At 38.3% G+C, this 22,687-nt stretch overlaps 1 protein-coding gene and 1 pseudogene across 10 annotated transcripts; one reads left to right on the top strand and one right to left on the bottom strand.

Moving 5' to 3' along the window:
* Positions 1-146: 146 nt before the first annotated feature.
* Positions 147-16,891, bottom strand: LOC129768778 (zinc finger protein OZF-like). 10 transcript variants are annotated; one of them, XR_008741736.1, is made up of 11 exons: positions 16,707-16,891; positions 16,391-16,643; positions 15,294-15,820; positions 15,154-15,237; positions 15,015-15,098; positions 14,873-14,956; positions 8,989-9,072; positions 8,771-8,933; positions 885-1,202; positions 675-824; positions 149-610 (listed from the first exon to the last, which is right to left on the bottom strand). XR_008741736.1 is itself a non-coding variant. In XM_055770653.1 (9 exons), exons 2-8 carry the CDS (start codon positions 16,633-16,635, stop codon positions 8,815-8,817), a joined length of 1,227 nt encoding a protein of 408 aa, XP_055626628.1. In that variant the 5' UTR covers positions 16,636-16,643; positions 16,707-16,891; the 3' UTR covers positions 147-1,202; positions 8,771-8,814. The 10 variants fall into 10 exon arrangements, 7 of the variants coding, with proteins under 7 accessions (XP_055626628.1, XP_055626625.1, XP_055626623.1 ...); XR_008741735.1 differs by having other exon boundaries at positions 148-610; positions 675-1,202; XR_008741734.1 differs by lacking the exons at positions 149-610; positions 675-824; positions 885-1,202 and adding exons at positions 3,646-3,693; positions 3,749-3,832.
* A 1,853-nt stretch (positions 16,892-18,744) lies between these two features.
* LOC129766583 (interferon-related developmental regulator 2-like) lies at positions 18,745-21,167 on the top strand (annotated as a pseudogene).
* The last annotated feature ends 1,520 nt before the right edge of the window (positions 21,168-22,687 follow it).

Below are 22,687 nucleotides of genomic sequence, written 5' to 3'. Positions count from 1 at the left end.
ATTGTCTTTCAGTATTCGCTTAATCGAGCGAATATTTGTTTCTTGTAATCAAAACGAACAGTCATTTATAATAAAAAAATGATGTCATAATTTTAATAGTTACATTAAATATAATTTTGAAATAAATATGGTGTACTGAAAAGGTATTTCAGTATATTGATAAATTTGCCATTTCATGATTTTTTGAGGACGATTGAAAAGAGAGCACACCATGAAAATGATGCACAATATTTTTATTATACCAACATAAAATGTTTTCTGTTCAAAATTACCTATTCTTCGAATGTTGTTGAAATATTTGATTTGTGTGTATTTTTCTGCTTTTTCCCTATAACTACTAGTTCAAAAAAAGTATATTTATAGAATCATTGACCACTAGTATGGTATATTTTCCTTGGCACCCGGACTTTGAATACTACTATTTTAGAACATGAGTTGAGACCACCTTTTTCAAGTCCGCATGTTACTTCTGCAGACCCTGAATTCTTCATCCCAGTATCCTCCACCAGCAGGGAATCATTTTTATGCTTCAACCGTAAATGGTTTAGCATATTCGATGAATTTCGACGAAACACCGACGGTTAAACAAATTTTGCACTGTGTGTTTGCACTGTAAAATGGTTCCCTTTTTCATTAATCGCGATTACTTTGATAATTATTCGATGTATTCATACTTTGATTTTTCATCATTCGATATAAAATTACTGATGCAGATTTTCGATTATTTGGATTAATCGAACGATTAACCGACGTCTCTAACTGCAAAACGCGGGAAAAATATCTCCATCACCAACCGACACCGAGAGTCGATTTATTCTCTTGATCTGAAACAAAAAATAAGATAGAGTATATTACAAACCTAACTTTAATCGTAAAAGACTTACCTTTCAACTTCTCAATGCTCTTATTGCCACCAGAACAATTCCACACACAAAGAGCAAAAAAAAGAAATATTGCAGATTGTTTACATACAAAATCCAAGATGGCTGAAAGGCTTTTTTCATAAGTTGCGCTACCGTATTGTATCTATCGTGGTTTGGAACAATGCAAAAAAAACCCCTTAAACGGATAAAAAAGTCACAGGAGGGTTGTGTCCGAGACACGACCGCATAGTTGACGTAGGATTCCGTTAGGCTATCTGTTGATTTTGGTTATGTTTGAAGAGTTACATCGTTAAACTCTTTGGTAATGATTTGGTGTCCCTGAAAAGATGAATATTGTTTGTTCACTCCATCAGTGTTTACCGAGTGGTGATGACAGAAGGATGGTAAACAGTCGTTGGATGATGCGTATCAGATAAAAGACACCGAAATGGAACGAGATATGATGAAAACCGCCCTCTGTGATCCTAGACGAGATGCCTCCTGTGTTATGTATGGATGAAATAAAGAAAAAAAAACTCACCAATGTAATATAAGATCATTACCAATACCGAACACATTTATCAATTTTCTCTTCAGTAAAAACATGTTACTTTAATATAGAGAAAACACATTTGAAATGGAAAAGGTAGTTTTGTTCTATAATTTTTACTTTCTGAGTGTTTATTCAACCCAATGCGAATTCCAATTGCGCTAACAACAACTAATACTATCTGTTTGTCTGTTTTGTTGTGCTCATTTTCACCCAAGGAATGTTTATACGGCGAGAAAAATTGGAAAAGTGAAGAAATATTTAAAAAAAAAGTGATTTCCCATATGCTCTTCACATATGGGAAATTATTTTTTCACAACAAAACAGACAGCTTAAACCAAACGACCTGTTCTCGAGCGGGAACAAGCCATGGTTTTTATTTATGAAAATTGTAATAAATCGTTTCATACATCAAGTCATTTCCAACACAAATGCTACCATATACAATTTTACACCTACACTTGTGCTAAATTTTTCACAATACACGATCGGTCATTGATATGAAATTTCACGAAGAAACCTACATTGAAGTTCCAAATTTCAATTTTATTTGCTGGAATTAATCGTATCAATCACCTTACTTGCAATATAAAAATGTCCTCGACTTGCATATATTTGTAATCCCGATTTCCCCCGGGCACCTTGCTTTTTGATATCTTTGTTAGGGAATACATTTCGGTAGGAACAAAAGCTCCCCCTACTTTCATGTATTTGCAGGTCCGATCTCCCCCAGGCTTGATTTTGATGTCCCTGTTAGGGAACACATTTCGGTAGGAACAAAAGTCCCCCCTATTTTCATGTATTTGCAATGTCGATTTCCCCCAGGCAGCTTGGTTTTGATGTCTCTGTTAGGGACCCGCTGCATGTGTCGTGAATTTCGACCAATAAGAAGTGGGTATTTAGGTTAGAATAGGGGTTAAGATTTTTCAATTGTTCGATAGTTAGTTTCATGACATATATTATTTTCTTCAATATAAAAAAATGTTATGGATTGCCGAAATAGATTCACGCAAAAATTTCATCAATCCATCATGAAATGAATGAGCAATAAGCGTTTGAAATTGGACAATTTTCACGATGTGCTCGATTTTCGATTTTCAATATGTACCCCAATATGTTCCCGAAAGACGTAATCCTACGTCAAAACGAGACTAGCAACAAATCTACCAGACCTCATCTCCATAAATTATTGGTCATTTACCAATCAATCGGACTACCCATTTTGGGCCAAGTTGGAGGAGCGTACCTGTGGACGTTCTCATTGGAACTACCAATCGTCGAAGAATTCTATCGAGAAGCTGCAGCGATTGACGATTGGCCTTAGCGTTTTCGACTCTGCGTGGAATGTTAATTAATTATCAATTAACAAATGTTAATTCAGGAATTTTTATCTCATTTTGTTCTCGAGTTATGAATTTTACAGGTATATTTTTTTTATTTTTATAAATTCGTTTATTTTTACAGGCTCAGTTACATAAGTTTAAAGGAGCCGAAATCTTAAATATATTTTTAAAACTATATATATATGAACAATTTTCTTAAATCTATGGTTAGTAATGTGGGAAACCGATTACTCGTGGTGGACTCGAGATTAAAAGGGTGACATTTTCTCAGGAAAAGGATGGGGTATAAGGAAATTATTACAATGTTGATAATCACACACACTCAATTCTTAAATCTATTCGTACATCAGTTGTGAATTTACATTTCAATTTACAGCAAGCGGACCAATTACTTACAAAGGAAGAAATGGAGGGTATAAGGATATAAGGATAATCACACACACGAGCATCGATAGATTTAAGGAAAACATATATTTGGGACATGTAATCAAGGTCTAACCGAGCCAACACATCTCTCACCGGCACATGATTTTACAGGTATAGAAGTGAATGTTTTCTTATTTGAAATAAAACGTGAGTAAAAGAAAGTATCATCAAATACGTATATTTTACATTTTATTATGAAAAGTAATGAGAAAAAAATCAATACGGCCCGCACCATGTCTATACCTGGCCACCACTGCCTTAGTACAATGTGGACAAGAATCGGGACGTTCATCTGCAACGAAGTGATCTTGCTGAATGGTTTATTGGACAGAACTTCGATAACCAATCCGTGCTGAATGTTTATTCACACTCTCCACATTTAAATGGTTTTTTTTACTTTTTTCTCGTCCATGCGTCTCCAAACCACGCGCATGAATTCGATGGTGCCGTTTGAGTGTTGTTGACTGCTGGAACGATTTCGAACAATGTGGACAAGTATACGGACGTTCACCTGCAGTAAAATGATCCTGATGAATAGTTCATTGTAGTGAACATTTTCTACCAACCTGTATGAATTCGAGTGTGAACTTGGAGCGATGAAAATTGACTGAACGTTTTTGGACAATGTGAGCAAGAATAAGGACGTTCACCTACAATGAAAAGATTCTGATGAATAGTTGTTCGTGTTAAGTCAGACCGAACCATGAGATATTTTTATGTTTTCGAAGAAAACTAACTTGAAGTCCAGTGTTCTGCAATTTTCGAAGCTTTCAAATTTGTTGTATAGTTCCAAAAAATTTTAGTTACTCTCTGACAATACTGACAATACAATTCTGTGACGTATGATAATTGCAAAAAAAAGAAACTCCTGGGGTTGTGTCCTAAACACGACCGCATAGGACGTAGGACTACGCAATCTTTTTTTTAAATTTGTTGGTTTATCATTTCGGATATTATTTGCAAATACCTCGAAAGTTCATAAATAACTATTTAGTAAAATGTTCCGGGGACCCTGAAAAGATTTAAAGGCTTGCGTGGTTTTGTAGAATTATTTCGAGAAGCATCGATTCTTCCTTGCCTTTGAGAGAACAATACATTGAGGCTAAGGTGACATTGGATCGGAGTACGCACAAAAATTTGACTGTACGATAACTGACAAAGAAAAACAATTTTGTTCAATAGAAGCTGGCGAATTCGAACGAAGCGAGAGAGAAACAATGTAACCACACCAATACAATTCAATGTGGTTGTTTACTTTCACTATTGCGTACATTTCGTACGGCCATATTTCCGCATCCAGTGTCACCGCCGCCTAATTGCACGCGTTGCACTGAGTATTTAACGCGAACGCTATTCCGACGGTCTTTTCGCATTTAACACACATATAATCATATAGTTGTTCCACCAGCACCGTTATTCCACATTTCTTAACCTCTTGAACGACAATTTATTTTCAGTCAACACCGCTCTGGCAGACGATTTATATAAGTTATCATTCTAACGGTAACTAGGAGCGTGCATACAAGTATATCAAAGCAATAAAAATGTGTTCCGGATGAATCTCAAGGCATCAAACCTCAATAATTTCTGACGAGTCCAGCTCGTCATTGTCAGTTTGTTCAGGGAAGTTTATGACGAGCTGGACTCATCATTTCTGTTCAAGGTGTTCACATCAAATTGCATCACGGAAAAAACGCTGTAGAAATTCGCCCAGTAGACTGATCCTTTTGAAAATTTTAGACAGTAAAATAAAAACTATTAAACAACTTTTGGCATTTTCTTTTCATTCATACTTCGAGCCCAAGCCCGTATGCTCGCACCTTCCTCTTTACCCCCTCCATAAGGTTCTGTACAACGTCAGGTTGTAGTTTTTTTTGAACAGAAATCCATTTTCTCTTGAAGTCCGCCTCCGATTTGACAACTTTTGGGTTCCTCCGGAGGGACTGCTTCATAATCGCCCAATATTTCTCTATTGGGCGAAGCTCCGGCGCGTTGGGCGGGTTCATTTCCTTTGGCACGAAGGTGACCCCGTTGGCTTCGTACCACTCCAACACATCCTTTGAATAGTGGCACGAAGCGAGATCCGGCCAGAAGATGGTCGGGCCCTCGTGCTGCTTCAATAGTGGTAGTAAGCGCTTCTGTAGGCACTCCTTAAGGTAAACCTGCCCGTTTACCGTGCCGGTTATCACGAAGGGGGCGCTCCGCTTTCCGCAAGAGCAGATCGCTTGCCACACCATGTACTTTTTGGCAAACTTGGATAGTTTCTGCTTGCGAATCTCCTCCGGAACGCTGAATTTGTCCTCTGTGGAGAAGAACAACAGGCCCGGCAGCTGACGAAAGTCCGCTTTGACGTAGGTTTCGTCGTCCATTACCAGGCAATGCGGCTTCGTCAGCATTTCGGTGTACAGCTTCCGGGCTCGCGTCTTCCCAACCATGTTTTGCCTTTCGTCGCGGTTAGGAGCCTTCTGAACCTTGTATGTACGCAGGCCCTCCCGCTGCTTGGTCCGCTGGACGAATGAACTTGACAAATTCAGCTTATTGGCGACATCCCGGACCGAACTTCTCGGATCACGTCTAAACTGCTTAACTACGCGCTTGTGATCTTTTTCATTGAGGGAGCATCCATTTTTGCCGTTTTTCACCTTCCGGTCGATGGTTAGGTTCTCGAAGTATCGTGGATTGCTGACCGTGGATTGGACGATTCCCAGCATCTTACCGATGTCCCGATGTGACAACTCCGAATTCTCGAAATGAGTGCACAGGATTCATTCACGACGCTCTTTTTCGTTCGACGACATTTTTCCAAATTTACGAAAAATTGACAGTGAAGCATGGCCAACGTGATCTATACACTCTTATCTGATTATAAGCGAAAGCTGAAGATATAATTCCTAAAAATTAAATTTCTACAGCGTTTTTTCCGTGATGCAATTTGATGTGACACACCCTTTAGGCTGTCAAAAAAGTCCTGCGGTATTTCCGCGAGGTGTCGTTGTAAGCGCGTAGTTCTAGTTGTATTCATTGTATCGAGTCATACTGTAGCTTGTTGGAAAGGCGCTATAATATAGTCCTTGACAGTGTTTTGTTTGGTTAAGACGTTCGTGAGTTATAGTGTCGCAAATATGGAGCAAAATAAAGAGAAAATCCGACATATTTTACAGTACTACTATGACAAAGGCAAAAATGCATCTCAAGCTGCCAATAAAATTTGTGCAGTTTATGGACCCGATACAATTTCCATTTCAACCGCACAACGATGGTTTCAACGCTTTCGTTCTGGTGTAGAGGTCGTCGAAGATGCGCCACGCTCCGGAAGGCCTGTCGTCGATAATTGCGACAAAATCGCTGAATTAGCCGAGAAAGACCGGCATAGTAGCAGCCGTAGCAACGGCCAAGAGCTGGGGATAAGTCATTAAACCGTTATTAACCATTTGAAGAAGCTTGGATTCACAAAGAAGCACGATGTATGGGTGCCACACACGTTGACGCAAAAAACATCTTTGACCGTATCGACGCATGTGAATCGCAACAAAATCGACCCGTTTCTGAAGCGGATGGTGACTGGCGATGAAAAGTGGGTCACTTACGACAACGTGAAGCGAAAACGGTCGTGGTCGAAGCCCGCTGAAGCGGCTCAGACGGTGGCCAAGCCCTCATTAACGGCCAGGAAGGTTCTGCTGTGTGTTTGGTGGGATTGTCAAGGAATAATCTATTATGAGCTGCTTCCCTATGGGCAAACGCTCAATTCGGACCTGTACTGCCAAATACTGGACCGCTTGAAGGTAGCACTCATGAAGACGAGGCCATCTTTGGCCATCAGAGACCGCATTGTCTTCCATCAGGACAACGCCAGGTCACACACTTCTTTGGTGACGCGCCAGAAGCTCTGGGAGCTCGGATGGCAGGTTCTTTTGCATCCGCCGTATAGTCCGGACCTTGCACCAAGTGACTACCACCTGTTTTTGTCCATGACGAACGAGCTAGGTAGTCAGAAGTTAGCCACAAAAGAGGCCTGTGAAAATTGGCTATCCGAGTTTTTTGCCAATAAGGAAGCGAGCTTCTATAACAGGGGTATTATGAAGTTGGCATCTCGTTGGGAACAAGTCATCGAACAAAACGGCGCATATTTGACATCGCCATTCAACAAGCATCAAACACGCGTCTAACAGATGCACACAGTGGCAGCGATAACAATGAAACATCGCGAGAATGACCGTTTATGAAAAATCGTTTCTCGACTCTCGGTCAAAACCGTCAACAAAGCTAGGAGCTTGTTGCATCAGAACAGAGCTGAAGCGCACGAGAGCGAATACGAATGGCAACTAAAAGTATCGAAGGTGCACTATTCACATGTACAGGAAATGAACAAGTTCTAAGTTTCGCGCAACGAAAACAAGCAACACACACAAAAACAAAACACTGGTGGCTTGAAGCGACCTATAATCATTTGCACTCTTCTCTTTTCGACGTAGAACTACGTTTTTCATTAAGGGTGCCGAATTAGAAATCCAAAACCAAATCAGGTCACGTTTTTATGGAATAAAGTAAACGTTAATAACTATTTTTGCCGCGAACGGATTTTGGTGATTTACGTAACAAACGAATCGGAAATTCCCTAATATTTGTTTGATATGCTATACATTACAATCCCCTGGTGTGTAAATGGTTGATATTCATGAAAACTATGCGTTTTTCTATGTTCAGTTCTTTTCATTGAGCGTAAATGTACGGGGCAGAGTGGGCATACCTGCTTGGGGCGATATGGCCAGATATTTTTTCAACATAACCTGTGAATACAGCTGTGGAAATTTGTAAACATGGTTGGAAATAGCTAGATGCACCATACGAAATTTTAAGACATTTGACATCAAAAAAAATTTGGAAAACCCCGATTTCCTTTGCTCCCCCCTTGGGTGATTTTTCGATTTTCAAAAAACTCAAACATTGACCGCTTTGCGCCACTCCTCCCTTAAGTCCGATTGAGCTGATGTTTTTTCGAGGTGGTGAACATTTTTTATGTGGTAACTTTTTGAAATTCGAGATGACCATTCTCATTGGCACTCTAATCTACACTGTGAACGAGAGCAATACAAGATTGATAAATTGCTACTCATTTTAGACATTTCTGAGTCTCATTCTTATTTTGGGCTATTTTTCGTGCGTAGTTGATATATCTGTATAAATAAAAATGGAAGGCCAAATGTGTTGATAAGCGGAAACCCCGAGGAAGGAATGGTCCGATTTGAGCCTTCCTGTTTTTGTTGTATTCGTCTCTTCCTGTAGACCAATATAACGGAGAGAAAAATCGGAAAAATTTCGGATAACTCTGAAGCAAGGTCGGAAAATTCAGAAAATTGCATTCCCATATGTTCTACAATTACATTATGATATGCATTGTTAGTCCATTTGATGTTTGCGTTAATGAAATTGATCTTTGTTCGAACGTGGAAATTTATTTTTAAGCGAAATAACGGTTTCCTATATCTTCTATCTATATAAATAAAAAAGGAAGGCCAAATGTTTTGGTAAGCGGAAAACCCGACGAAGGGATGGTCCGATTCGAGCCGTCTTTATTTTGTTGTATTCACCTCCTTCTGTAAATCAATGTTATGGTTCAAATTTTTTAAATTTGTCAAACATTTATTCTATGTAACGTTTCCAAACCACGCGCATGAATTCCAAGATGCCGTTTGAGCGTTGTTGACCGCTGGAACGCTTTCGAACAATGTGGACAAGTATACGGACGTTCACCTGCAATGAATTGATCCTGATGAATAGTTCATTGTAGTGAACATTTTTTACCAACCTGTATGAATTCGAGTGTGAACTTGGAGCGATGAAAATTGACTGAACGTTTTTGGACAATGCGAACAAGAATAAGGACGTTCACCTACAAAGAAATGATCCTGATGAATAGTTGATTGGTGTTAAGTCAGACCGGACCATGAGCAATTTTTATGTTTTCGAAAAAACTTGAAGTTCACTGTTCTGCAATTTTCGAAGCTTTCAAATTTGTTTGTGAGTCAAAGTGTACCATTTTGTTATGAAAATTAGAGCGAGAAGGGGTGTGAGATTGGAATTGCATAAAAATCTGGTTGCGCTCAGCGTAACATTCTCTGCCATCTACTACAGGCATGAATATGATTGCCCGGTTTGCATGTTAAAGCATATACTTCCCATTTTCAATCAACTTAGGCAGTATTCCTCGATAGAATAGTCACTTTTGTTATCATCGCTACAGTCTAAACCGCACTCTGAAATAATACATTCTGCGATCACTCACACTGAAGACCAGCATTTCTCACTGTTCCGTTCAGTCAGAGTGAACCAAGTTCAAACAGATTCAAGTGCATTTCAACAAGGTACCTAGTAGCTTCAAGAAGAAGTTTTGCTGATGCTGATTTGAATTTGGTGCTTGAAAATAATTTAAATTTAATATACAATTGATTGTCACATGGTTCACTCTGTATGCACATGATACAGAGCCATACCGCAATGGTTAATAGTACATGGTCCAGGAGGCGATCTGGCGTAATGGTAACATCCATACCTCTCACGCTAAGGGTCATGAGTTCAATTCTCATTCCCGACATTCTTTCAAAATGGAAGTAACAGTGACGAACCAGCCAAAAGTGTTGATAGTCACTATAGAAGAGAGTAAAAGTACATCATCCGCTCTGACTGCATACTACGAGGGGTTTTCGTTGATCATTCATAACAATTTCGTTCTGTTATTTCTGCTGTATGCATGATTTTTCAAATCAGATATAGGGTAGATAGGGGCAATATAACCAGGCGGGACAAAATGAGCCATCATTCTTTTGGGCTTGTTATTGAACCAATAACACTTGTTTTCCAACAATTTTGTTTGAAATACTCTCATTAAGTATCTCCATGAAAAACGTATTCAAATTCAATTGTTTGATGAAGATATTGAAATAAATCTCATACTGACTGATTATCACGAAAAACATATAAGAAAAGAAATCAACAAAATGAGCTCTGTACGCTTTATACTAAAATTATGACTCTCCTTTTTATATCAATTCGTATTACGTATTTTTGGTATTTTTACGATTATGAACACTTTGTTCTTGGTGAATGAATTTTTGAATGTTCAGCATTGAATCATGATTCGTAAGCCCAATATCGGCTTTTAGCGCCGAAATTCACGTATCAGAATTGAATCGTTTGTTTGAGGAATCCCATAAATGCAATTTATATCAAAGTTCACTTTTTGGCAGATTTTGGGTCCTTGAGGGTATCTACATCGGCTATCAAAATTTCAGAAAAAGTTAGTTCAACGAATCCCCTTGATAGAGGCGAATAAACTGAAAAGTTTAAACCCTCTTAAATCCAAAAAGAAGAAGAAGAATAACCCCCTTGAATTGGGGTTGCAAATATTCGTTTGTTTGAGAAACCCCATAAGCCCATGTTTCTAATTGTCACCTTGCCCATGGTACAATGCTGCAATAGATGTACAATTTTGTTCATTATTTACATCCGATGTCGCAAGAAGCATGCGCAACTCAACATAATCGGAATGTCTTCTAAATTTGATTGTGACCCAGACATGACCGCGGAATGTAAGTTCGGCGGACAACAAAAAACAAGGCAGAAGCCTTCAAAAAGGCAAGAGTCAATGGAAAAATACACAGAAATAGGAAGGGTGATCCAACTCGGAAACTCCAAGCTAAGAACTGTAATTTACATTGCGTCGTCTCCTGTAAGGCTAGGCGCAAATTGGGAAGCGTATAGCGCTCGTAAGCGAACGCGAGACTACCAACACGACTCATACGTGCCACAAACGTAGCATGGTGGAGCGCATATTGAGTCGTAGGAATGGTGTAAATAACGCGTCACTCGTCTACAATATCTGATTCACAGTTGCGCGGTATATTTATTTACTAATACAACCACCTGACCGGTTTATGATTGTTCACCAACACAACCACCACAACTGACACGACCAGCACGAGAAACTGTGGTTCAGCCACAGCGTCACGCGAATCGTGTCTCACAAGCGCTCTACCACCTCGAGTCATCTGGCCAGTTTGCGCCGTTCTATCTATTTTTATTAGCCTCAAAAATAGGTGCTAGATCGCGTCTAGATGCTCGCGCTATACGCGTCTCAATTTGCGCCTTGCCTAAAAGTATCCCACCTTATCATCGTGAAGAAAATTATCAGAAACTACGCGGAAAACAACTATTTCGTTGGAAAGCAGGGGTCGGAAACCCCCAAATGACCAAAAAATCCACTTCGAATTTTCGTTCATTCAGTTTTCTCACTTCAAGGACTTGGCGGTGGAAAAGAATCACATACGTGATGCCAACAGATCCTCTATCTTCCTCCATAACTTATTTTTGTACTCCTCATGCATTAAGAGTAAAACAAATGATACTTATCTCACCCACCCCCTCTTTTAAAGCAGAGCATAACTTAAAGACAGCCCCATTCTTACTTGGTATGAGCATTATGAACATTGAAAGTACATAAAATTGAATTGAACCACTCCTAACCCCACAATATACCGCTGATTTCTCGTTTGTTTGAGAAACCCCCTAGTCCACCAACTTTGAAGCGTTACATTTTGAGCGTAATCAGTTGGTGAAGTGATGGTCCCAAATAATATGTTTATGATAATCGAACCACTTACCAACAAATTGGAGAACAGGTAAAAATTTTGAGAAAAACATTTTTTTTGTTTTCTCGCGAGTGCATCAAACGGACTTATGGGGTTTCTCAAACAAACGATTCAATAATATCCTTTTTATTACTCCGTATTGCCTAATGGCAACATTAAAAATGGTTAATATTGGCTTTTCTCACCAGTTTTCAGATATGAAAACATCCAAGTTTACAGATGTTATCGATTAAAATATACTAGCCTCTGGTAGCGATGCCGGTTTGTTGACAATATGTACAAAAAAATTATAGGAGGTTGTGTCCAAGATACGACCGCGATGTTGACGTAGAACTACGCTGTTATTTTATATAAGTCGCTTGTTTATACCTTCGAATATTATTCTATAATAATGTAAATTTTCGAAACAACTGCTTAGTAGAATAATCTTTGAAATGGTTTTTCATTGTAGAATCAGTTGACGATAATTGATTGATGATTCATTCTTGCCCTTGCAAAACAATCGCTAACTGATCGTATGTCGCAATTTATTTCATGTCAATGCATTGAAAATTTACCTCGAACGCTATTCCGGTGGCCTTTTTCGCTATTGACATAGACTCGGCTACAGTCGATTATATACATGTTACACCAGCACCATTATTCCACATCTCATAACTACATCAATATATCTTTGGCACCGAATGGAAACAACAACAATGACAACACTTGCATGTATCAAATATCATGCTAAATTTTATTTAGTATTGCCTCAAAGCAATCGCACCTCTAGACATCGTTCGTACAACGTAAACCAAGCGCCAAACAAGCGTCCGCCATAGCATGCATACAGAACCATACATTGGTGGCTTGAAGCTACTAGGAATACAAATACTTCTCATCATTTTGCACTATTCTCAAAAGAAACGCTTTTGTTAATATTACTGGCTTCAAAAAAAGTTGCATTACTTTCTCATGCTCGAGAGAAGCGCAGCTGTCACCCTTAGAGGAGGAATTTCTGCTACTGGCAAGCGAAACCTAATCACATACAAAACTCCAGAACGACATTTACTTTCTTGGTGACTAAACAAGCGAAATAAACTCTTTTTGTTAATTTTTTTTTATTTTAATTTTTTACTCACAAATGAATATATTTTGCCGTACATACCTTATATCGTTTCTCTGTTGACTCATTTTTTTAATAATTTAAATTTTTCACTCACAAATGAATATATTTTGCCGTACATACCTTATATCGTTTCTCTGTTGACTCACAAACTGAAATATCGTAAAACAAATTGAAGCTAAACAACATTTGTAAATATAAGATTCCAGTGAGAGAAGTTCTAGAGGCAGAGAAATAGAGACGGAGAGGAAGAGAGAGAGATATACGCTTTCGAGAATTTTAACTACATATTGCAGCATTTCGCCTCACTTTTCACAACGAATCAAACTAATAAAAATAAATAGGGGAACCGCGGGTAAGACGGACAGTGGGGGTATAATGGACAGGTGGTTGATTTGTATGGTTGCATTATGAATTTAAAATTTCTGTTGATGGGAACCCCTTCTACATGCTATTCTATAATATTTAAACCATTCCATGACAATGAATACTGATCAAAAGTGGAATAGAGAAACAAAAAACAAAAATCGAACATGATTCCGCGTGTGGATGTAACTTTTGCTGCTTCGGTATTAAGCATTTTGAGTGGTTTAATTGCAAAATTAAATTCGCTGGTGGTTATATTTCGGTTTGTGAGTTGTCAGAGAAGCGATATTAGGTATATACGGAAAAGTAAATTCATTCGTAAGTGGTAAATTTAAATTGTTGAAATAATTGCACTGGTGGAGTTTCCAAAGATACAATTGAGGTTCTTCTTAACATGTGCGTCTTACCCCCATTTCCCCTATGGTCGATTTTTCTTTTCGGGCTGTTTGAGAAACTTGGATCGTTTTTCTTTCACCCTTAGCTGTTTGTACTCTCTCCTTCAGTTCTAGATATTTGGAGCACACATCAGTTCTCAGTGACCAAAATCCAATGTTGAATCTTATGCTGACGGTCATTCTGAAATATGATTGGGTCACTTGGGTGGTGGACTGTCAACGCGCTTTTTGAGGTAGGACTACGTTTTATATGAAGAATGCCAAATCAGAAAACAGGTCATGTTTTTATGAAATAAAATTAACGTTAATAACTATTTTTGCTGCGAACGGATTTTAAAGATTTGCATACCAATCAAATCGGAAATTTTCTAAGATTTGTTTTATATGCTATACATTACAATCCCATAGTCTGTATATGATTTAAATTGATGAAAATTGGAAGCAGTCCCATTTCTCCAACTTATACAGCCGCCAGAATAGAAACAACGAAGGGAGATAGCGAAAAGAGAATATTTACAAAGTAAACTCCACCCTTGCATAGTATGTAAGCTGTCGCTAGCGAATAAGTATTGCATATCCTCTGAGGAAAATACTCAGTATCTTTCTGTGCCCGAAACAACAAATGTCGCTTATCCTGCTCGTTTTGTGTTTTATGTTTCCCCTCGAGCTGTGAACGCTTGAACTTGTTCATTTCCTGTACATTTAAAGAGCACATCGTCGATACTTTTAGTTGCCATTCGTATTCGCTCTCGTGCGCATCGGCTGTTCTGATGCAAAAAGCTCTTAGCTTTGTTGACGGTTCTGACGAGAGTCGAGAAACGATTTTTCACAAAGGTCATACTCGCGATGTTTCATTTTTATCGTCGCGACTGTGTGCATCTGTTAGACGCGTGTTTGATGCTTGTTGAATGGCGATGCACTCTTCGGCTCGTTTAGCGCTTAACTCGCACCGAGTAACTGACAACGTAAGAACCCGGCTTTATTTCTGAAATTTCGACGTATTCGCAAATAATATCCGAAATGATAAACCAACAAATTAAAAAAAAAAAAGATTGCGTAGTCCTACGTCCTAAGCGGTCGTGTCTCGGATACAACCCCTCGATTTTTTTTTAAATTTTGCATTTGGTCCCATCTGACTTTACACCGATCAGTTCATTGTAGTAAATATTTTCTACTAACCTGTATGAACTCGAGTGTGAAGTTGGAACGACGCAAAATGCCTGAACGTTTTTGGACAATGCGAACAAGAATAAGGACGTTCATCTGCAAAGAAATGATCCTGATGAATAGTTCATTATAGTGAACACGGTAGAAAACCAACCTGTATGAATTCGAATGTGAAGTTGGAGCGATGAGAATCGTCTGAACGCTTTTGAACAATGCGAACAAGGATATGGGAGTTCACCTGCAAATATGTGATATTGATGAATAGTTTATTGAATAGAGCTTTTTTAACTAACCCGTATGAGTTCGAACGTGTACTTTAAGTCCGAATTTTGTGCTAAATGTTTTTTCACACTTTTCACATTTAAAAGGTTTCTCTGCTGAAATCGATTATAAGTTAACGTTTACTGGAGATATCATCAAACTTTCATCAAACCTTCGTTCACGAAGCCTTTCTTACATTTATGACGTACTGAAGGTGAGTGAACTTCCTTCTGTGAAGCAGCCGATTCACCTACTCCTGCTTGTGTGTTTGTTCTATAAACCGCAATTGATGACATATTGTTCTCTACCTTCATTTCGGTGATGGAGAATGCCTCTCCATTTTCTGTTTTGATTTGCATTTCATCTTCCGGTTCAACGAGGCCAAAGTCCGCTGTTCGGTCGGTTTCAAAAATCTTGCCATTATCCGAAAGCTCGTGGTCATCAATCATTAACTCTGGTTCCACCTTAATTTCGGTCGGTTCGTCGCTGAGCAAAAATTGGAAACAGCTCTGCGGAATGTTGTGGACAGTTATGAGTACCTGACGGCATTTGTCGCACGTATGATAACTGCTCAACTGGGAAGAGAAACTGCTCAGTTTCTGCAGGACAGTTTCCAGCTTCTGTTCTTGGTGAGAGGGGACCAGCACGTGATGGAAGTTCTCATTGCATATATCGGAACAAAAGCTACATCGTTTACTGCTGAAAAATGAAGCGGGCGAGTATCAGTGTCATTGAAGACAAAACTAATATATAGCAATTACGATATGCATACAGATTGAAATATTCGATTGATTATTAAGAAATTGTCAGTTCAGATTTGTATAATCAAATAGAATCGCTTATCAGCAAATGACGTCGTTATCACAATAGATGAGAACCAAACAGGAAAGTGGAAAAGGGGCATAATCAAAGAGGTCTAACCAGTCGAGGATGGACAAATGCGGTCTGCATTGGTGCAAACAATGGATGAAGAAACCAGAATTCCAGCATATACACGTCACTGAACTTGCCTCTTGTAAGCTCTAAAAAGCAATCATAAGCTAAGCCAATAGAGGAGAAAATAATTTCATAGGTATGACAAATAATATTAATATTAACAATAATATTAATTATAATATTAGTATTAACAAAGACAATAGATAGACGAAAACAAAGTAATCAACTTCCAAGATAAGTCTGTATCGTCCAGTAATTAAATCGGAGATTGTATGAATAAATTATACAAAGTAACCACCCAATTTTCATATAAATAGCTCCATTTCTCCATACTTAGCTTCGAGGCTAGAAGTCAGTGTTGATTCCAATTCGGCAGGAGTAGCAACAGATCTCCGTTCTGCGCTGCTCTTAACACCACTCAAGCCTTTCACGTGCCGGAACAAAGTTGGTTTCGGTATGGCGTAAAACCGTGCCGATTCCGCTAGTGTCATGGTTTTTCCTCGCACCGCAGCTGCCGCTACTTCCAGCGTTTCCCCCGAATACTTGGAAGCCGTTTTTCTGACGTACGTCCGGACCATTATGGATGCTGGAACAGAAAGTTCGGTTCACTGTTAGTAACCAGTCGACGCGTACCATTGTTTCAACTTGCCCCGGGCGTTGAAAAGCAAGGGGCAAATTGGTATTATCGAAACTCTGAATGGAAAATGTTCACTTCGTAGATCTATAAACTAACTTGACGTGTTATTAGAAAATAATTATAAAATAATAGAAAAACTGTTATTGGTACGGTACGACCAGAAGTAAACAATACCAAGGAGCGCGTTAAGGGTGCTCATACACTGAAGCCAAATATTTGACTTTTCTTGACAGATAAAATTTGATCAACGTGTATTGATCAAATATTTTCGACACAAAACACGACGACAAATATTTAGTACTTCTTTGCTTAAACTTTTTTAGACCGAAATGTCAAACAATTGGCGATCTAACGTACAAATCTACACCTAGGCGGCGCTGCGGTGAAAGTGATGATGGTTTAAAATTTTGCCATGTGAGCTTATGGAAGGTTTGTAGTCATTCCCTCAATTACAATGTTATAATCAAGGTAAGTGAAGTGGAAGGTAAAACGTAATGTCAGAATCGCCATTCGGACGTATCCCGTAAGTTTGAACTTATTTACATAGATGGTATCCAAACAACACTAAACATTGACTACAGTTTCGCCGGCACGGTTGATTGCCGTTATGAACCAGCACAAAAAACAAAGCTGCAAATTATGCCCCAGTGGCGGTACCATGATCAAAGCATTCCTTGAATAAATCATATAACATTAGCCGAGCCAGCTGGCGGAAGCATATGAATAAAGGTTACTAGGTTACTATTTTCAACGACAACTGTTTATTTGTTATACTGCTTCAAATACCTTCGACGAAATCAAATGTAACCATACCAACGTAAGTAATAACATAAACAAATCCAAACTTTTCGTCTTGCCATTCCTCATACGTCTTTTCTAAATAGTGTAAATTACGAGCCACCTGTTAACTCTACCATCTTGGTTATAATCATAAAAGATTATTTGATTGCGATAAGTTTTTAAGAAATTAAATTCTGCGCATTTTGAACAACCCTACAATCATTCAAATATAGATACAAACAGGTCAAGCTGAATAAAACCATTTGAAAAGTAATTAGTTATTTGGGAACTGCGGCCATCTTGGATTTGGATTTTTCATGATCTGCTATATTCTAGTAGTCGAGCACTTTCAATTGATACCCATATTGATGAGGTTTTGAAAAAATATATATATATCGCCATTTTATGGTGGCGGCCATTCTGGATTTGCATTTTTCATAAATGATTGTGTTCTACTAGTCAATCCCTTTCATTTGATATACATATTGATGGAGTTCTGAGAAAATATGTAATCCACCATTTTGTAGCGGCCGCTATCTTGGATTTAAATTTTTCATAAATAACTGTGTTTTACAAGTCAAAATCTTTCAATTGATACCCATATTGAAGCGGGTCTGAAAAAATCTGTAATCCGCCATTTTGTAGCGGTCGCCATCTTTGATTTACATTTTCCATAAATAAATGTGTTCTACTGTTCAAGCCCTTTCATTCGATACCCATATTAATGGGGTTTTGGGAAAACCCATATTGATGGGATTTTGAGGAAATATGAACACAACCCGCCATTTTGTAGCGGCCGCCATCTCGGATTTTCAAGATCATGGAAGACGCAGTGTTCCAAATTTCAGTTACAAAGTAATAAAGTCATAAATATACAAACGGGTCAAGCTAGATAAAACCGTTCAATAAATAAGTGCAAATCATATTTATATTACGTTTACCGAGAGAAAATTCGTTTTTTTTATGATTCGATTATCCGGAGTAAAAAAAAATCGATAGTCCGGATAATCGAGTCCGACCTGTACTTTTGTTTCCTAATTTCTCTTATGCTACGAAAAATCTCATGTAAAGTTGTATTTTTTTGAAAAACATTTTTCTCAAATTGCTCCTCAAATGATTTCTTTCAGTAGTTGAAGCAACGGCATCACTGCCAGTTTATTATGATGGATGAAAACTTAACGATTTCATCACGTTTGAGCTGCCTCAATGTGCAGAGCTGAGTTGGAGATGCGATTGACATCGTCAACATAAATCGGGTTGCGGTTGCCTAATGTGTAGAAGGCCTAACTTCTCGTTAGTGGATGCGATCGAGAAGTCCATTAAAAAGGGCAAGGGAACTGAACAAGCGTGGACTGCACGCATTATGTTGGTGATTCAGCTCGAGGAAGTCAATGATATTAACGAGTTGATCAAGGTGCTGAAGCCGGTTCTGTTAGTGGTCACACAAGACCGCCACCTAGCAAGATGGGCGGACCAAGTCCTGTATAGTTTTGGGTTTGATCAATTTCCATGGTTCGGATGATATTGGAGACTTACTGCACCTGGTGAAGAGCTTCGAGGGAACCTTATCCGGCAGCTATTTCAAAAGAAACGTTCGAGTGATGCCAATGCCGATGCCGCTGCCATTCACAGTTACGCTCTCAGCGCTTGGGTCCTACTGCTCATGCTAGTTCCCTCGGGAGAATGCTACAGAGTTCCCATCTTGACGTAAGAATGACTGCCGGTGAATCCATTGCACCCATCCTGGGCAGTAGCAGCTCTCACGAAGACAGCTTCCTGCACGAGGTACTTTCAGATTTGATCGAAGCCACAAAGAAGTTGGCCAACGATGCCCACAAGTATCGCGCTAAACCTGACCGCAAGGTGCAGCGTGCAACCTTTCACGATGTCCACCGCTATTTGGAGGAAAACATCTCGCCGGAGATTGGCATCAAGTTCGGCAAGAAAACTTTAAAAATATTGTGCATAAGTTTTATGATGTGCTCTTTTTTCAATCCTCCGCAAAAAAAATGCCATTTCATGATTTTATAATTTATCAATATACTGAAATACCATTTCATTCAAATACCGTTATACTGCATCATGTTTATTTTAGAATTATATTTAATGTAACTTTTAAAACAATGACATCACTACCTTTTTATTATTCATGTCTGTTCATTTTCATTACAAGAAATAAATATTCGCTCGATTACTGAACGACAATTATTCGAATGAATCGAATATTTAAAAATGGCCCCACGATTAATCGATAATCGATAACCGATTAATCGAATTAACGAAAAATTTAGACATCTCTAGTTAGAACATGAATAATGTTTTCGGAACCCAGCAAACATTAAATCGTATAATTTTGCACGTGCCAAGTCTTACAAGAAATCCGAATAAATCATAATCGCATATAATATCAATCAAAGTATGTATCGTGTATATTTGATATCGCATAAAATGTAAAAACTCGATTTTATATACCATTATCAAATTAAGTCACAAATCGGTATAATAAACATCAATTTTATGATGTACATTGTCGTAAAATATATTTAATCCGCATCATATGCATATATTACGCTGATGCAGTTTGTGTGTCGTATAAGCGTATAATTTAAATCGATTCAGTACTGTAGTAAACCGTGTTGCATGCTGAAGAAAATCATGAAACAGTAAATCATATTAGATCCTAATAAAGAACATATTACATCATATTGAAATGTCAATGAAATGCTGATGCACTCGAGAATTTTAACCGCTGTTGAATTAATCTTCAGATAGCCGCGCGAGATAGCTGGTGGATGATAATCCAGACGACCGGAGTTCGAACCCACATCGGAGTTTTCACCAAACATCAATCTGTGCCATTTTTAACATTCATATTCCACTCCCAACACAAGTCAATCAAACAATTATTATTTCCACGAACATAAATACTCATATATAAAAATGGCGATTCGTGAGGCTATAATAAACATTTCACGAAAATATTTTGCGCCATTTGTTTTTTTCTGTGTCTGTAATGAATCGTATATGAGTATGGCAAAAGTCGTATTTGGTGCTTTGACAATTCATGAATATATTCATATTAGATCGCAATTCAATTTCAACATAATCGCTATTATAGACGGTCAAAGTTGCATATTCATCCAAACAAATTCGGTAAGCATTTGCCATGTATGTATATGGCCTCCACTTTTGCATGCATATGCTAGTTAGGCGCATTATATGCCAACCAAATTTTAGGGCATATGATGTTATATATACGCTTGTTATGCGATTTAATGTTTGCTGGGAAAGCAACAACCAAACTTATTGACGTAAGACTACGTATTTCATTTCTGTACCGGGGTGTAAGGTCAAAGTTTCGAGAACGCGAGAGTGACGCTGGAGTGCATGGTTTTGAACGTTAATACCACCTCTTTACCGGATGAATGGAGTGGTATAATAATCACTCCATTCGAAAGATAAAATGTCAAAGAGTTATATGATTGTCACTTATTGGCCCTACAAATCGTTTCAATAGCTGAAACATTTGTTGATGCGCTCGAGCCAAGGAAGATTTGCGCATGCGGTTCCCGTGATGCAATCGTATCCAAGAGCATCAGTTTTTGTTTAGCTTTCGGATGGAATGGTCATGAGGGAATGTTCGCTTGTAGATGCGCTCGTGCCAAGGAAGATTTGCGCATTCGGCTCCCGTGATGCAATCGTATCCAATAGCATCAGTTTCTATTCTGCTTCCGCGTGGAGTGGTCATGAAAACTCTCGTGTATTATTCTCATGAGAACAAAATAGAATTATGTATCAAACTTCATCAGTTGCTTTAGCAAAACCACGCAAACTCAACGGTTTTTTATCTGGACCACCAACTCGTTCGAAATAGTTGAATTTCATGTTAATAACAATTTCAATAACAATTTTAATAACAATTTGTTTGTTATGATAGATGTATAGAAATATTTCCCATTAATTGATGTAAACATCTTTGTGATCTATTAAGGTAGTATTCTAGTTTAGAAATTTGAAAAAAAAATTTTTTTTTCCTTCATATTTCTGTAGTTTAGGCATTCAAAAATATACTCTAGAAAGGACTTATTGAAAATAATATTATTAACCGAGTTAGAGCCATTTTAGTGATGCGGTACCTAACCTGGTACGGCCATAACATTCAACTTCAAACGCGTTTTTCTCAATATCAGTCAAAAATAGCGTAAAAATAGCGATAAAATAGTTCAAAATAGCGTACACGATATCTCAAGTTCTACTGAACCGATTCATGTCGAATTTGTATGGATACAATCTGCAGGCATCTTGCTATCGCATGAACCTCTAAAATATGATATTTTTTTAAGTTTTACTATTTTTAAAAAATCGGGATACGTAAGAAAAAATGTTTTAAACCACATTTTGTTTTTTAAACGGCCGCCATTTTGTCAAAAAAGATGTTTTTGGTTTGACCAAGGTTCATGCAATAGCGACATCTTTACCGATTCAAAATCTGTTCGATTTTTCTGTATCAGATAACCAGAAGAGCTGGAATCGTGAACGCCATGGCACAACTTTTTTTTGAAACCTCTCACTTCATCAGCTCTTAACTATTCTGGTTATGAACATTTTTTCTCCGTTCAATTTTTGTTCTATTGTTATTAGATAGATGAACAAATAATGATACAATGGATACTAAAAATATTCTTTGTTCATTTTTACAGAGCTCGAAAAAACGTCCGAAATGTGTGTCTCTACACTAGAATATCCCCTTAGGGCGATTACACATTATCCGGTTTTTGCCGGACCGGTCTGAAACCCAAATGGCAAATTTCGACCGTACCAACCTCTTTACGGCGCCGTGATGCAGCCGTCTACTGCGACTACAATGTCCAGCGACCGGACAAGTATTATACCAGGGACAGACATACAGCTGTACTTGCGTTGTACGTGTACAGCCTCCAATATGAGTTATTAACTTATGAGAAAATCAATGAAAAGAACGATTACCAAGTGCTTTGATTCGGTTCGTTCATGCTACCCACCACCAACCGTCTATGGCGCTGCGCACAGTACAACTGTAACCATGTACAGCGGTAAAATAGGTCGGTACAGGTACAGCGATTGTACTGAGTTGCTTGCATGGTTCTAGCGCTGTACATGGTGACAGACATACAATGTTCGAAGTACAACGCTAGTACAGTTGTATGTCTGTCATAAGTATTATACACGATGAA

This window comes from Toxorhynchites rutilus, chromosome 2 (genome assembly GCF_029784135.1).
Source record: "Toxorhynchites rutilus septentrionalis strain SRP chromosome 2, ASM2978413v1, whole genome shotgun sequence".
In the NCBI taxonomy this organism is placed as follows: Eukaryota; Metazoa; Arthropoda; class Insecta; order Diptera; family Culicidae; genus Toxorhynchites; species Toxorhynchites rutilus.
This window is presented reverse-complemented; position numbering and strand designations above follow the sequence as displayed.

What these genes read in the sequence shown, in the direction of transcription:
- LOC129768778 (XM_055770648.1), bottom strand. Translation starts at nt 16,635, where the DNA reads ATGGTCCGGACGTACGTCAGAAAAACGGCTTCCAAGTATTCGGGGGAA. An exon ending in GAAAGGCTTCGTGAACGAAG is followed by an intron (nt 15,238 to 15,293) that starts GTTTGATGAAAG and finishes AATCGATTTCAG; the next exon opens with CAGAGAAACCTTTTAAATGT. An exon ending in TCACATTCGAATTCATACAG is followed by an intron (nt 14,957 to 15,014) that starts GTTGGTTTTCTA and finishes ATTTCTTTGCAG; the next exon opens with ATGAACGTCCTTATTCTTGT.